Source organism: Aptenodytes forsteri, unplaced genomic scaffold, assembly GCF_000699145.1.
Source record: "Aptenodytes forsteri isolate BGI_AS27 unplaced genomic scaffold, ASM69914v1 Scaffold287, whole genome shotgun sequence".
In the NCBI taxonomy this organism is placed as follows: domain Eukaryota; kingdom Metazoa; phylum Chordata; class Aves; order Sphenisciformes; family Spheniscidae; genus Aptenodytes; species Aptenodytes forsteri.
Window position 1 is genome coordinate 87,880 of NW_008794854.1, and position 15,966 is coordinate 103,845.

General features: G+C 39.1%; 1 protein-coding gene across 1 annotated transcript; it reads left to right on the forward strand.

Moving 5' to 3' along the window:
- Positions 1-161: 161 nt before the first annotated feature.
- MAEL (maelstrom spermatogenic transposon silencer) lies at positions 162-11,973 on the forward strand. Its single transcript, XM_009274588.1, has 12 exons — positions 162-209; positions 660-746; positions 2,903-3,005; positions 4,984-5,139; positions 5,661-5,702; positions 6,596-6,723; positions 7,595-7,649; positions 8,241-8,382; positions 9,634-9,696; positions 10,579-10,711; positions 10,967-11,045; positions 11,858-11,973. The coding sequence occupies exons 1-12, from the start codon at positions 162-164 to the stop codon at positions 11,971-11,973; spliced, it is 1,152 nt and encodes a 383-aa protein (XP_009272863.1).
- The last annotated feature ends 3,993 nt before the right edge of the window (positions 11,974-15,966 follow it).

Here is a 15,966-nt window from a genome sequence, read left to right on the forward strand (position 1 = left end):
GGGGGGGAGCGGCCTCGGGTTAAGGCAGCTTAATGGCGGCGGAGGGCGGGGGGAGGTCTGCGGCGTGGTCCTGCTCCAGCCGCAGTGGGTTTCATAGCAGCTCACCTGCCTCTTGCTGGTGGGGAACTAGCACCCGTCGGGTGGATCTGTGTGGTGCCCCTATGCGCGTTGCGTGGGGGACAAAATGTCAGTGTGACCTTTCTTGGAGGGTAAACTAGCTGATGGCTCAGCTGCTGTATGTTTAGCAGTTCAAATGCGTGGCCTCAGCTGGCTCTAGCTGAGAAGCACAAGCTATGCTGTCCTCCCCTCAGCTGTGGGGAGCAGCTCTGGCTTGCGAGCAATGGGTAGTGGCATCCCTGGCTGGCAAGAGAAGTTTCGGAAGACCTCTTGTTTGCAGTGGGGCAGTGCTAGTTTGCCCTCGTCTGAAGATGCTTCAAAAGCACATGCTTGCTAGGTGTCTTGAATCAAAGCTTATGACTTCATTAAGGAGAAAGCTACTGGAAATGTTTGAGTCAGTGTTAGCAGTTGGCAGTCCTTGCTAAGCATTGATAATGTCCTTTGGAAAAGCACAATTAATTTCTTACACCGAGTTTGTTGGTTTGTGGGACTACTAGAAGGAAGCAGTAAAAACTTACTTTAACGGTTTGCTTTCCTTCAAGTTGCTGACTAAGGAAGAAAAGATGGCATATACAGAGAAGGCTCGTAAGTGGAATGAAAAGAAATGCTCTCAGAAGACAGTGAAAGAGGTAAATGCTGAGAAAGGAGCACCCTTCGATATAGCTAAATAAGAGGGGGAGTAAGTGGTGTTGGGGTTTGGTCAGCTATGATGCTATGGAAGATCACCTGCTCTCCATAGCCTCCAACCTCTAGAGGTTATGGCTGCTGTAGTAGTCCGTACCATTATGAAGGTTATGCAGAAAATTGTTCTGGTTTGAATTGAGAGCGAGAATACTCTATACCATTTAAAACCAGCACAGCTTGTTCCTTTGGGCTCTTTTACCAAGTATAATGTAGTTCTCTAACAACTTAGTTTTATGTTTAACAGTATTTTGCAGTGACTGACTTAAAATGTTGGGGTTTTTTTATTTATAATACTGTAGATTGGTATGACTGCTCGTCATAGGTTCATGTTGCTTTTACTTCATGGATGTCCTTAATTTAGGTGGTTCTTGTCTGACGGCCTGAAACCACATCTTATACGCAGCTGATTTGGCATTTTCGAGTGGTTGTGTGGAGGACCAGGTCAATGAAGTGTTGCAACCTACGCACAAAAGGAATAACTATACCTTGCCATTATTTTTAGATTGGTTTAATTATGGAGAGAACAGTAATGCTATGGTGGAGGACAAAATCCCACAATGTAGAAGTAAGCAGTTACATTAAGCTGAATGTGGTTGTGGTCAGAAATAGTGCTAAACAGATCCCTTCTACTATTTACTGTCTTGAAAAGGGGTGTGTGTGTTCCTTTTTTTCTCCTTCTGTCTGTCTCTCTCCCCCCCTCCCAGCAGTTCCCTGAAGCATAGTTTGCTTCGGAATTTATGTGAGGTGTCAGAAAGCTTATTTTATTCCAGTCTTGGTTGGCAGTGTAAAAACTTGTGTGTCAAAGCAAAGAGCCTGAGTAAATGGGTAATACTGCATTTACTACTTCATCCCATATTACTAGATACTGACTATGAACTACACATTACTGGTGAGGGTAAATTTTAGGACTTTAAACCACTTACATGATGCTAGAGAGAATGACAGGATGATTGTAGTTTGGAGTAACTGGTAAATCTGGATTAGTTAATTTAGTCAATCTAGACTAGTAGGGAGATGTTAGGCAATGTTTTCTGATATTGGGGGCCTGTCTGTATGGGAAAGAGCTGTTTAGAGCGTGATCATCATTGTGTTATTTAGCAGGCTAGGGGTATGTAATTAATGAAGCTCCATTTTCATATATAATGGAGAGCTACATTAGATGGCAACTGTCATAAATGGAGGCTTCTGTATTTCCTTCCACAAGCGGTAGCATTTTAGAAAGCTGTAATCAGGGAAAGGAATAATTGCTTTACCAAAATAAAGATCATCATCCTTATTGCCTGTCAGTGGAAATAGGGAAGTGTGTATGTATGAGATTATATGTGATTTCAATTTATTAATCATACCCCTGTACACAGATAACCACACTTACTTTGTGTAGTGAAAGGTCTTGGTCATCTTTTGGAGATGACCTAAGCTTACTTGGATGGGACTAATTCCTCATTTTATTTTAAATAGTTCAAACTGATAATCAATGATCTTTAGCTAAGATGGTCGTTTGGAATTAGTGTACCTGGATGTGAATGTTATTCCCAGTTTGGGTCTTGAATGATTGAATTGTGTAAGCCTGACAGGTTAAAAGCTTATTGTTCATGCATGGATTTGCAGTGCTTAATGGGCATAGGCGCCCCTCTTACTTGCTCTATGCCAGAGCAATCTGATGACTTCCCTGAGGCTTTATCAGCTTTTCATGAATTCCATTCCTAGTCAAAGGCAACTAATGCACGTGCCAAACTCTTCCATAAAGTTCATGGAAGAAGTTTTGAAATTCCAATTTGAAAAGTTCCTCACCTGTGACAAGTGGTTGAACCTTACAAAATAATTTTTTTTTTTAAATTATATTTTGTAAATTTAGCTGTAGTTCTTTTAAGTTGTAGTGAGTTGACAAAGGTACTAAGATACCTATCTCTTTTTGTTAGAAGAGAAATCTTGCCTTCCCGGTCTGCAAGTACACAGGCACTTGTATATAAACTGCAGACTTGTTCCACCTAACCATAACTGTTAGTGGACGTCGTATGTTCCTCTAATAGAATGAGATGAAGGACTTTATCGGGGGTTAGTAGACTCTTTTGATTTTTTTTAACTTTCTCATCTTTTCCAGACATGTAATCTGGCTCATCCGGTTCATCCTTGTCTGACCACAAAGATGCCCAGTGTTACTTCTCTTCCAGATGTCTCTGCTACGTCTTGGAAGAATGATCAGGGTATAGTAGTCTTAAAAAGTTGATCCTAGTAGATAAAAGCTTGCCCTTTATAGATATTCTCAATGGTACCTATACAAAGGCTGTTTATGTTTTGCTAATAGGCATCTGTGTCAACTGTTTCTTTGTTTTAAACTAATGGTCTACTGCTGTAAAAAGGTCTCGTATAGTATAGAGGGAAGTCAGTGCAAATGTCCCTCCCCCCCAATAATTCTTTTCTCTGTTTTTTAGCTTGATGGGAGTGTAGCCACTAATAGTTTCTTTACAATTATTTCAAGGTTTTTAAGAAAAAGGTAATTCATCAACTCCTACATTTATGATTTACAAGGCCTAATCCAAGTTCAGCATAAAAGAATACTTTTACCGATTTTAAAGGGTGAAGAGTTGTTAGATATCAAAGTTCAAAATTTGTATGGTAGAGGTGTTAAATATAACATTGACCTGGCCTCTTTGGGAGAATAAAAGAGGGGATATGTACTTTGTCAGTGCTTTTATAACATCCTGGTCTGCTTCTTTATTGAAAGAACTCTTGAAAACGAAACCTTTCTTATCTGTATACCCCCTCTTCAAAAGCATGTTTTGATTAGAACTGAGTAATGAACACATCTGTAATCTTTTCTCCATGAATATTATTCTGAAAAATGATAAATGGTAATGCTTACAAGATAAGTTAAGCAACTAGTTAATATAAGCTGTATCTGCTGTGCGGTTAAGTTTCAGCTCAAGCCTTTTACCTAACAAGTCTCTCAAACTATTTTCATGTTGTCATGGTTATAGAGGGGCAGGAAAGGGTAGCTCCATAAAAAGTGTAATACCTGTTAGCGTTCTCGCTGACAGAGGTCATGCTCCCCTGTCATTGTGATGCAAATTTGATCAGGTTGATCATGGTGGCTTGAGCTGACACAATTGATCTTTAAACTGAATGAGAAGGATAATGATAAGGGATAACTGAGATGCATTTTATGATGCTGCTCCTTAATATTTCTCAGTAAAAGTCCTGTATGGTTCCCTGTAGCTGTATCCATTTTTTCATAAGGAAAGCAGTTCAAACTCAGGTAGGAGAGGTATCTTTCCTATGACCCCGCAGCTTGTAGAGTTTAAGACCCATGTAAGAGAGCACCAGCATTCAAGCTTAGGACAACTGGTGTTAAATGCCATAAAGTCTGGCATACAGCATCATTTCTGTGTAAAAACAGTTATACATCTCTATTATTTAGTAGAACAAGAAGGATTTTTTGATGAGGGGCAGAACTTAAGGGTAAGGATTAAATAGCTACCTTAAACTTCAGTGAGAACATTAATGTGACCTTCATGAAGGGAAGGATTAAGGTGTATTGCGAAATATTTTTCAAAGTTGCATACTTTTTAGATTAGTAAATGACAAATTTATTTCTTAACATTTGCCTTGGGTATTCTTGCCTCCTTCTTTGGAAGCTCATTTAACGGAGGAGAAGCGATCCTTTTAATTAGCAGACTCCTCATCTCCTCTTACCCCAGAAGATTATTACCAGCTCATTTAACTTGTGTAAGTTACTGAATTGAGCTTGTAAGACTGCTTTGCAATTACTAATTTTTTTTTTTTCTAACGTTATTTTCCTAAAGGGTGAAGAGACCTATCATAAAAAGCAATAGTAGTTCCTGTTGGATTCCAGGCCTCTTAAACCCCAAACCCACAAGAATGTTGATTTTATTTTTTTTTTATTGCTTTTATTTTGGGGGTTTTTTTGCCCTGATCTCTACACACAGTAGTATCTATTGAAGGTGAAGCAGGTCTACTGATATGCCTGACTCTTGCATAAGTATTAGTTACCTCGTCATCTCAGATACAGAGAAAGATCTATGTGTTTTACTTGGTCATTACCCTACTTTACTCACTCATATGATAAAGCGCACCGAAGCTTTCACTGGATGAGGTGAGGCCAGGATGGCTTGCTGTAACCTCTGATAGCTCTTCTGAAAAAAAATTTTTTTTTTCTTTCAGCTGTGGTTGCAGACATATTCTACTTCCTGAACATTTACAGCCATGGCAAGCTGCCATCCCACTGTGAACAGCGCTTCCTTCCTTGCGAGATTGGGTGTGTCAGGTACTCCCTACAGGATGGCATAATGGCTGATTTCCATCACTTCATAGATCCAGGTGAGTTCCAAGGAAGGGAGACAAGTAGTTCATCTTGCTTTGGGGTGAGAGGGAGGCTTTCTAGTGTCACTTACTGCTGCCCAGATTAGAATTCTGGTATTAAGACAGGTTTATTTCTTTGACTATAAGTGGTTTGACTTCTTAAAATATCGGAACAGTGCTGATTGTTTCTGAAGAGACGGACTTAAGTGTCAGAACTGCGTGAAGCTTCAAAGAGGGTAGAATAAATCCAGGAGGACCTTCAGATGTTTGTGTTTTATATTTCATGCCAATGAATATTTGTCTTGATTGGACCTAAACACGCACATGCTATACAATATGCTTTTGTTTTTTAAAACGCATATAACTGAAAGTAACTTTTTCAAAAACAGTTGTGGCACTCGTACAAGGCCACAAGGGAAGATGAAGCTGTTCATTTCTGTACCTGAAACTGTGGTGTATAGTTGAGAGTTAAGGATCTGTCGTTGTGGATGTTGGATGATGATTGTTCTTTTTCTCCTGTCTCCCCTGCTCTTCTGCAGAAGTACCACCACGTGGTTTTCGGTACCACTGCCAGGCTGCTAGTGAGTATCAGTGAAGAAAGAGAATGGTATGCAGAGGTGTACAGTTTTAGACTCGGCTTATATGATCTGTATCCAAATGTTTTGTAAGTCTATAGTTTCTCCTTCTGGGAACTTGTCAAGTTTCGAAGAGAAAGGAGTGACAGAGCAGCTTGTTGCAGTCACCTTTTATATGTTTCTTGTACCCACAAATGGCAGAGCGCTTCACCTAAAATGGTTTTGTCAATGGCAGAATTATTTGTATTGTCTTCCTATTTTAATTCAATAATAACTGCAGTATGTTCTTCTTAAATGGGACAATTTTGTATGGCTTTAAATGCTTTCAAGCCCATCTGAGCAGTGTGTCCTTCCCTTATGGTCCTTGTGTATATCTTCAGCATGAAGTGCTAATTCATAATAGGGTAACTCAAAGATACTAGTTTGTATTTAAAAGTTGTAAGTGTTTTGCAGCTTTACATATATCAACAAAGTTAAAGTATTTATACCGTTATTGTGTCTGGTTTGGCCTGCCTTGTTTCCCTTGTGAGTCAAGTAATGTTTATAGATTCCAGTTTGTTTCTATTAGGACACTTCCTCCCCTTGTGTACGGAGGGAACAAACTTGGCCCGTGTTTTGCTATGTCAAATACTTAGATAATGGCCTTTTAAAAGGGGTAAGTGTGTGTGTGTGTTTGCGTGTTTGCTCACAGCCCAGACCCGCCATCCTTCTGCTGAAGGAAGCAAGGTTTTGATAGCTTAATTACCAATGCCCTCTGTAGAGAAGAGGAGATGTGTGTGTTTGTGTGTATACATATATGTATATAAAAAGATACAAAGGAGGGGGGTACTGTATCATTTAAGGAAACAGGACTTCTCATAACTTGGGGGTTTTTTTCTGCCCCGCCCCCCCTTCATTAGGTGATGCCACTCATAAGATCCCTGTATCTGGATTTCATCTTTCACGTACTTGTTACGCAGTTGTCTTACGGGAACTTCTTGAGTTTGTCCAGCCAGCCACCGGTGTTCGGCCTCACTTTTACTGCAGGGTATGGTCAAGGTCAAAGTAAGATGCTCTAAATCAAAACCTCTCGTTTCACTTCTGTTGGATGACTAAGGAGATACTTCACTCTAAAACCTAATCAGTGTGTAAATGAGTGGGAAAAGGCACTCTTTTCCAAAGTTTCCCAGTTGCATGCAGGAAGAAATGGCCCCTAGAAGCTAACCTTTTTATAAAGCAGAGACCTAATTTTCTGCCTTCTTATTTTCAGCCTGCACTTCTGGCTCTAGTCTACTGATGAACGTTTCACTTGGTCTCTGACATTGTTTTGACTTAGGTTAAGGGCTTTTAAGATTGACTTAAATTGATTGTGCTGAATAATAGTCACACAGTCCTGCTTTTCTAAGGAATGTTTTTACATTTTTATGACTCTTTCCCCATGAGAATACCGTACATCTTAATTTTTGCTCAAGTTTCATTTGCCAATAAGCAAAACAAAATGTTAGGGTTCAGAGGCGTTTAAGCTTCGTGACGGCTATATTACATTTTGATTCCATTCGAGCCTAATGTTAATCCTTAAAAAGGCGGGGAGGGTCAAGATCTTGGGCTTCATCCATAAATATAGTGCTCTGAAGAAATATGCATGAAAAAAATCTCAGAGCACTTAACGGAGATAGCTGTAGTATGGGTTAAGCTTTAACCTGTCCCCAAACATTAGTCCAAAATTACTCCTGGGGTTTGGTTGGAAAGCCTCCATGGCATTTGGTTCCTCTTCAAGATGATTTTCAGGAAGAGTGTACATTCAGTCCCACAAATACTGAATTTTGTTTTGGAGGTGTCTCTTTCAGATGTGGTCAGAAGTCTTGCAGATGTCAGATTTATATACTCTTTCAATGTCACTGAAATTTTCTTTCTTCTAGTCTAATGACAGATTCCGAATTAACTGGTGTCTCAATCGAATGGCTAGCATAACAGGTGGGAAATGGATCATTTTTGGCTTTTCCGCTCCCCCACCCCCTAAGAAAGAAGGGTTATGTAATCATGAACAGCTGTATTTGTCTGAATATCTTCGGGTCTCAAAGGCTTCATAAAAGCTGGTACTGATAGCTAGAACTACTTTGCGTGCTTCTCCCTCTTCTTTTCCTCCCCATCAGTGACAGTAAAACAGCAGCATGATCAGCTAACTGGCTAAGGAGCACATCTGTAGAATAACATACGCTGTTTCTTGCTCAGCCAGTTAAGGGAGCATTAGAGGCAGTGAGATTACTGTGAAGGTGAGCGTATGGTAAACACATGGGAAAACTAACAGCTTCTGAGGAGAGATGGCCCACAAGTAGGATACGTAATTACTGAAGTGGAGAAAATTGTGGGAATATAGGATGACCCACTTTGCTAGGAAGCCAGGTTTTATTAAAAACACTGGTGGAATAACTTGTTAAGGTTTACAAGAGCTTTGGTGCTCCGGTAAGAGGCTGGGCAGTGAACAGGGACTGACTGAGAAGTGAGCTGAGCAGAATATTCACTGACTCTTTTGTTCTCCTGACCTGGATTTTCTCTGAGCAATAGGCATTGAGAGCCATCTGGAGCTTCTTGCAGTAGAAGACCTGGTAATAGAACTGTACCAGAAGAAGTACCAAAAGGAGCCATCCAAGACTTGGGTGTGTAGAGAATTGGATGTCTTCCTGTGGGATTTCTCCAGTAACACCAGGTATGTTGGGTTCTTCTTTGTGGAAACGTGTATTAACCTGACATGTCTTGGTGCCCTACATACAGCTTGTACGCTGCTAGGCTAGAATGTTCTGCAAGCCTTCTAATCAGAAATGCTTCTTGTCACATCATGAGTACAACTGGAAATGAAAAATACTTTCCCAAAAGAAGTGTAAAGATAGATGGCTTTTTAATGCTGAGTCTGAGGCCTAATTTAAAGGAGGGAGTAAAAATGGGAATAAAATATATTGTGGTATTTAACTGGAAATCATAGAAGTGAGAAGATTCAGACTCTTAGAAGTGTAATTTGGATGGGACCTGGCTGTTGCTATACATCAAATGCCTCATGCTGCTACTGTGATGAGGAACAAGGTACGTTTGCCAGTGGTATAAATCAAGTTCTCAAGCATAAGCGTTAAGCTAGATCCTATCTTTTTTTCTTCCGGAATGAATGTTCTTTATTACACATCTGGAATTCTGTTTACTTTGTAGGATTTTTTCCTTGTTTTTTTTTTTCCCCTATGTGTCTTGAACGGTAAAGCTTTTCCTGCTTTCAGATTCTTCTGTGTTTGTACAAAGAAGTGGTATGTAGCTTGTGGTGTTGCAAGGGAATATTTAGTGATGATGCAATTAACTTAGAAATATACTTTAGCTTTTCCTGTGCTACTGTTTTAAGTAAGAACCAATAATTTGATCTTAAATTTTAGTAGATAATTTTTAAAAAAAAAAAAAATATTCTTGGAAGTCTGGTTTCAGTATGGATTTTAAGATCCATTGGGATAATCAGCGGCACTTTATCTTTTTATAGTCAGGCAGTTTTCCATTTCCATGAGTATCTTCACACTAGAGGGAGACCTTAACAAAAATGGAAAAATGTACTTTAAAACACACATTTGGAGAGGAAAGTGGGGATGCTTATACTAAGAGGAACTATTTTGTATTAATGGGAAACTTCAAATTGTTACCTTTAAATTCCATTTGTCTCTTAGGATTCTCTTTTCTCCCTTCCCTCCACCTCAGCATGAAGCAGGGTGCCTATTAAGCATGCCTTTTAACTCTGTGTAAACCACTTAGAGCTTAGTTATTGAACGCTGGTCCTCTGTGAAATTTTAAAGGTACTATATGGTCACTGAGACAAAAAGATAACACCTTTAATATTTGTTCCTGTTCCTTCTGACTATTCAAACCAACTATTCATGTTGATTAACGATGTAGATGCTTCTAAAATAAGCCTGAACTTCATTTCATGTAGGTGCAAGTGGCATGAAGAGAATGATATACTCTGCTGTGCTTTGGCATCCTGTAAGAAAATTGCGTGAGTATTGCTAAGGAGTTATCTCCAGTATGATGACTTTTTATTTTGTAATAGATGCACGTTTTTGGCTCTGGCTTCTCTGACTGCCTGGAGCGCTGTAGTTCTAGACCTTGAGTTTTATTTATTCCCTCCACCCCCAAGATTTTGTTCTATTTGTAACTTTCATTGTTGTTTGTATGGCTTAGCAGTATGCTGTAAGTCTTAGCACTTTAATGTAATTTCTGTGATAGTAATGTCCATCACTCTGTAGTCATCCTTTCACTACCTCCACTTACTATTGGAGAATTGAGAGAAGTGTTAATTACATTAGAATCCACTGGTTTTCTTCAGAGGTTTAGTATACCTGTATTTGGTGAGAAATTCTCAGTATATTCTAGCATATCTCTACTTTGGAAACTTTTATACTGCCTTACATATAATGTACATACATAAAGTTCTGTAATCTTTTTGGTGTGGGGAAGGGGAAAGTAAACAGTTGGGAAACAAGGAAATGCCGTTTAAGATATCAGTCAGTAGTAGTAGCACTTTGAGAGAGGTAATAATGAATAGTCTTTCATTTAAAAAACTCTTGTTATGTACTGCTATGCCTTGCAAAAAATGTTGCTTTTCACACTTCTGAGTGGCTGCATTTGATAGCGTGGGGAAGCAGTTGTTTTAATTTCACGTGTAGTTGTAGAATAGGCTGGTGGTCTTGGAAGGATGCAGGGTAACTATTTAGCTGCTGCAATAATGTCCTTCTGTCCTCTGTCATCTGCTCTGTGCATCTCAGTCTGTGGTTGCTTTTGTTTGCCAGTTGAAGACCTAAAAATGCTGTGCTTCTGTACATAAGCATTACAGCCCTCTTAGCCAAACTTTCCTCGTTTTCTTTTTTTCTCGGTCAAGTTACTGCATCAGTAAATCTTTAGCTAGTGTGTATGGAGTCTCACTGACAGCAGCTCACCTACCTCTTCAAGACTCTGATTATGGTGAAAGCACAAATACCAAGATGGTGATACTGGATGCTGGACGTTTTCAGGTCAGATTCTTTAAACTGGTATCCTGTTTTATTTCTAGTTGACTCAAGTGTTCAAACTTGCCTGTTTCAGGTTAGCTGTTTTCTCTTTGGATGCTGTCTTTTGTGACATATATTGGGCAGACCGGTGGAAAAAAATAATCACTAGCTGGGTCATTTCCTGTGATTTTTGACCATAATTCGTAGGTTTCATGGATAGTTGTGTATACTGCATTTTAGAAGACATATATTATTTTTAATGTTTATTTCTTCATACAGAAAATGAAGGCTGAGGGTTCTGGATGTGACAGACATTTCGCTTCTCCAAGTCAGGATCAAGAGTTTGTCCCTTCTAATTGTGAGTTTGAAACTTTCGCATTTGTAAGGGGAAAGAGGTATTTAAACTTAATCCCATTGCTGCTTTTTCAAATTTCTGGGCTTAGATGTTGCCCATCAGTGGCATAAATCTTAAACAACTCTACGTGAGCTGCGCTTATTCCTGCATATGGATTTCACTGAATTTCTGAAGACGTAAACATAAAGAGCTGCCCTTTTTTTACTTGACACAATCTTATGGTCAAAAAGGTGTCTCAAAATTTAGTTTTTCTTATAAATGTTGCTCTCTGATTTATACCCCCTTATTTTTCTGCTACATGAAGTCTGTTATCATATGCTTAGGTGCTTTGAGGCAGGGCCATCTTTGAAATACTCTCCTTGCTCTTAAGTCATTATATGTGCAGACTCAGCTGGTGCTTGTTGCAAGTATTCTGTTATAACTCGGTTTATAAACACTACTCATTTAAAGTTGTCTTTTTGGAGATGAAATTTTTTTAGTAGAAGGCACGTGAGCTCAATTCATCTGGGCAGTTCATGGCCAATCTTCAGAGGAACAGAATCAAGTTTGCAAGACAAATAACTGTAAGAATTCTGAGTTTGCAGCTTTTTTTCTTGCATGTAAAATACATGCTGAACTAAACTCTGAAACTGTTCCAATTAAAAATCATGAGATCTTATGGTCTTGGCGTTTATAGGGGACACAACCCCTGTCTCTGACTTTTTGTATTAGAGCTATTGAATAGGTTCAGCTCCACAGCATATGAAGAACAATTCCATTAATTTATGCAAGCTTTAAAGGCTGATTTGATTTGCAAACTGTATTTAATTTAATAGGTGATTCTCCACGTGGTGTGAAGACTTCCCTTTATGGAACAAGTACCATGCGAGGAAGAGGAATTACTCGATTGCTGAAAAGTGCATCTGATCTATCCAAGTCTTTCAGTGATTGAAAATCTTTTTTACATCCAGGACAGCTGTAAATTCTGATTTTCCTTGTTTCCTTAAGATAACCAGCAGTTTCTCCAGACTGTAGTTTTTCATCTTATGTGCAACCTTAGGCAGTTCAAGTTCTTGTTAGAATGATAAAACTACTGACTGGATTTAAAGAAGACAAAAATCTTGTTTATTATCTACAGGAAGACTTATTTTGAAGGAACCTGACAGTTGCACCCTCTCTTTAAAAATACATGCCATACTAGTTCTGTTTCCTAATGGATGGAGTGCAAATTCAAGATCGATTAGTCAATATCATTGGATTAGAAGAATTCTTTAGTGGCCAATGTGACTTTAAACAAGTGCTTTATTTCTTCTTTAATAATCTCCTTCCCCTCTTCTGCGTGTGGAAGATAGAATTTCAGTGCATAGCAGTCTCTCCCCAAAAAGTGATGGGAGGGGGAGTATTGGAGGTATGAAGGTCTGCACTAGGGGAATTAAAGGTGTAACAGTCTTGAAGGTTTGCTCATAATCTGTCAGTTCCAGCCATGAAGAATTTGAGTGGTCATTCAAGGCAAAAAAGCAGACTTTCTATGTCTTAAAAGAAATGTGGTGGCAAATTTATCCATCTATTAATGTTCTTTTAGAGGCACAGACTATGTACATCAGGAACAAGTACAACATAGATACTGTTTTTTCCTTGGCATCAGTTTTCTGTTTAAAAAATGCATGTCCCTCAAACTTACAGACTGAAGAGGAGTGTAGGTGTTACGGGGTTTTTTTGCAAGGAATATCAAATTCTAACTGATACATTAATCTGCAGATATAATTTCACAAGTTTAGTCAGGCTGGGTAGATACTAGTCATAATTATTTGAGGGCACATAAAAACTGGGAGACTGTCTGACGTATCACTAGGAAGTTAGGTGTTCCATTTTATGGAGGTACAAGTCTTGGACTAGTCCCTAAAAAGTTGTCTGTTGTCTGAGCCTCATCCTTAGTCCATGTGTCTTTGAGCAACTGATTCTCAGAAATAAGAGCTTTTTTTTTTTAGTTGTTTCTACATTTTCTACATTTTGTTCCAACAGAGGTCCAGTTGTGCAATACTACTTCCATAGCAACTAACTGTGAGAAGATACTTATTTCATTCCTTGTAGGAACCAAAACTCAAAATGAGGTAGTTCATTCTTTTGGACAATAGGAAAACAAACAAAACACCAAAACCAAACGGATCCAAACAAAACCCAACCAAAATAAGAGGTCAACACATTTATGAATGAACTCGAGCATGCTGATCAGTATGTCAAAAAAGGCCAATTGCTGGTTTAGTTGGAAACCTGTTACAGTTGCTGTATTAAACTGTATATGTAAACTGTATATGTAAACTTCTTCCAGTATTGCAGGATCACTGCATCATTTTCATGCCTCTTAACTAACAGTTTCCTTATATCACTGAATTTTCTTAACTTAGTCTGTATTTCCTTCCTTTGAGGCTGTTGTTCTACCTGCTAAATTTCACCAGATAAGGGACAATAAACCTCTAAGACTGAGATTTACCAATGAAGCATCTGGGAATGTTGTAACAGAGTTTAGAGTGTCGATTTAGTTATGGTAAAGGCTTCTCTGCATTGGAATAGAGTTGTTCAAGTTTTAAGTTTCTGAACTGACAGCCATTGTTGCATTGACACTTCAAAACACACAGAACTGTAATCTTTGAATTATTTTCAGAGGTCAGAGGTGGCAATAAAAGTTTCATGTTTCAGTTTTTACGAAGAAGAGAATTCATTATTAAAATATTTATTCAGTATCAGTGTAGATACACAGACCTAAGAGCATTTGCTATGATGCTTAAGGTATTATATATCTTCAAGACTGAGATAAAGAATCTGAGCAGAAATGGAGAAATACAGAGTTAGGGTTCCGTGGCATGTCTGTACCTTATCACATGTAACTGAAAATAGTACGTAAGCTGTAGAAGACGTAGTTACATGCTGTAGGCAGTGGGCTGTTAACTAGGGCAGTAACTGTCTTACTGTAATAACCAACAACCTGTGGTGTTTTTTGTAGTGAAAACTGTAAGATCTATATAATGAGAATGAGTACACTAACTTGATGTAGCCCATTTAATACTATTATTCTCCATATATGGAGGGGGATCTCTAACAGCTATTGGAGGATGATAGAAAATACTTTCATTTTGGAGCTCTGCTTCCCTGGCTGTTTTGCCATTTGAAACTCCGTTTGATTCCTTGAAAAATAAATTCTGCTTAATAAACACAATACAGTAATGCATCTCCTTTAACAGAAAAGTAAAGATGAGGAAAAGATGGTGACTTATAACCTTAGCACACTTCTTAAGTGCAAGGAATAGTAATGGTAAGGCACAAACTGTGGTCAAAATCAGAACAAAATTCTCCCCACTTGCATGGAAAAATTCTCAAAGGGAAATAAAACGAAGTAAAGGCAGAATGGCTCTTGAGCAGAGTTTGAGTGATGCAGCCTGGGAGCTTTAAACATGTACTGTCCACATGGTAAAAAGTAACTAACTTCATACTCTCTGCATATGGGTGTATAGGTACCATACAAATTGAACTGTCTAAAGAGCTGTTTTTGTGAAGGAGACATCTAACAGATTCTATCACGTGACCTTCTGCCGTCCTATTAGTGTAGCTTACTCAGGCCTGTGACAGTAATGAGTAAAAGTAATCCTGGCTTTGCATATGCATTAGAAAGTTAATAAGTATTTTTGTTCTTGTTATACAAGTAAGTAGATGAATTGTGCGTTGCTACTCTCTACTATAAAGGTTTTGGCTAGGAGAAGAGTTGTCTGAGGGTCATAAAACACAATGGACTGTGGTGACAACTTTGCTGGGCTAGTCTATAACATCAATATATTAACCTGTAATCACATATTTCTTCTGTTACATTCTATTCAAAGAGTATATAACTGATACTGAAAAATAAAGCATGTTCATGTAGAGTAAGCAGAAGTTACTGCTTCTATATAGTAGAAGCTATGAATTCGACTGTTACTTGTGCGCTTCTGGCTTGTCCACCTTCTCCTTTAAATAAACTGTAGCAACTAGGTATGTGGAAGAAGTTCCTATTGACCGCTGTCTCTGCTCCGGCTAAGAATATTCTTACCAGTACCTTGTATTCTGATTTAGCAGAAATGTTCTCTTAAATACATACATATGTACATACTGTAGATACAGTAATACCTGGTTTCGATGTCTTTAATTTAATTGGAAACTTGGTTTGGGAGGCTGATCTTACCAGTAAAGATCAAGGTGAAGGCGGCATTCAGTCCCTCGACCTTCTCCTTGTCCTTTATGGCCAGGTCCCCATTCCCATTGAGGTGCACCCACGGAAGTCCTTCCTGTTGCCCTTCATGTGCTTCATGAGATTTAGCTTTGGGTGGGCTTTGACTTTCCTAATGCCATACCTGCACACTCACACAGCATCTCTGTATTTCTCCCAGATCACTCGTCCCTGCTTCTACCTCCTGTATGTTTCCTTTTTATGTCTGAGTTTTGTGAGGAGCTCTTTGGTCAACCTCTGCTCGTTTTCCTGTTCATCTTGGAGGAGGTGATACTTGAAAAATCAGCAAGCTTGCCTGGAGCTCTCTTCTCTTCAGGACCATATGCCACGAGATTCTTCCAAGCGGATCTCTGAACAGGCCAAAGACTGCCTTCCTGAGGTCCAGGGTTATGGTCCTGCTTTCTGCTTTTTTCCTTCCTCTTAGGGTCCCAAATTCCACTGTCTCACGGTGACTGAAGCCAGGTTTGCCCCCCAGCTTTCACATCCCTGACCAGTTCTTTCTTGTTTGTAAGCATGAGGTCCAGCAGAGAGCGCCTCCCCTCCTTGACTCCTCAATCAGTTGTTATAGGAGTGTCAGGCTTCTTCCAGTTGTCTGAAAGAAGGCTTCAGGTACTTCTTCCTGAGAAGGCTGTCTACAGCAGGCACCCGCTAGAAAGTCACCCGTGTTGGTCTGCCCTCTGTTCCTGACCT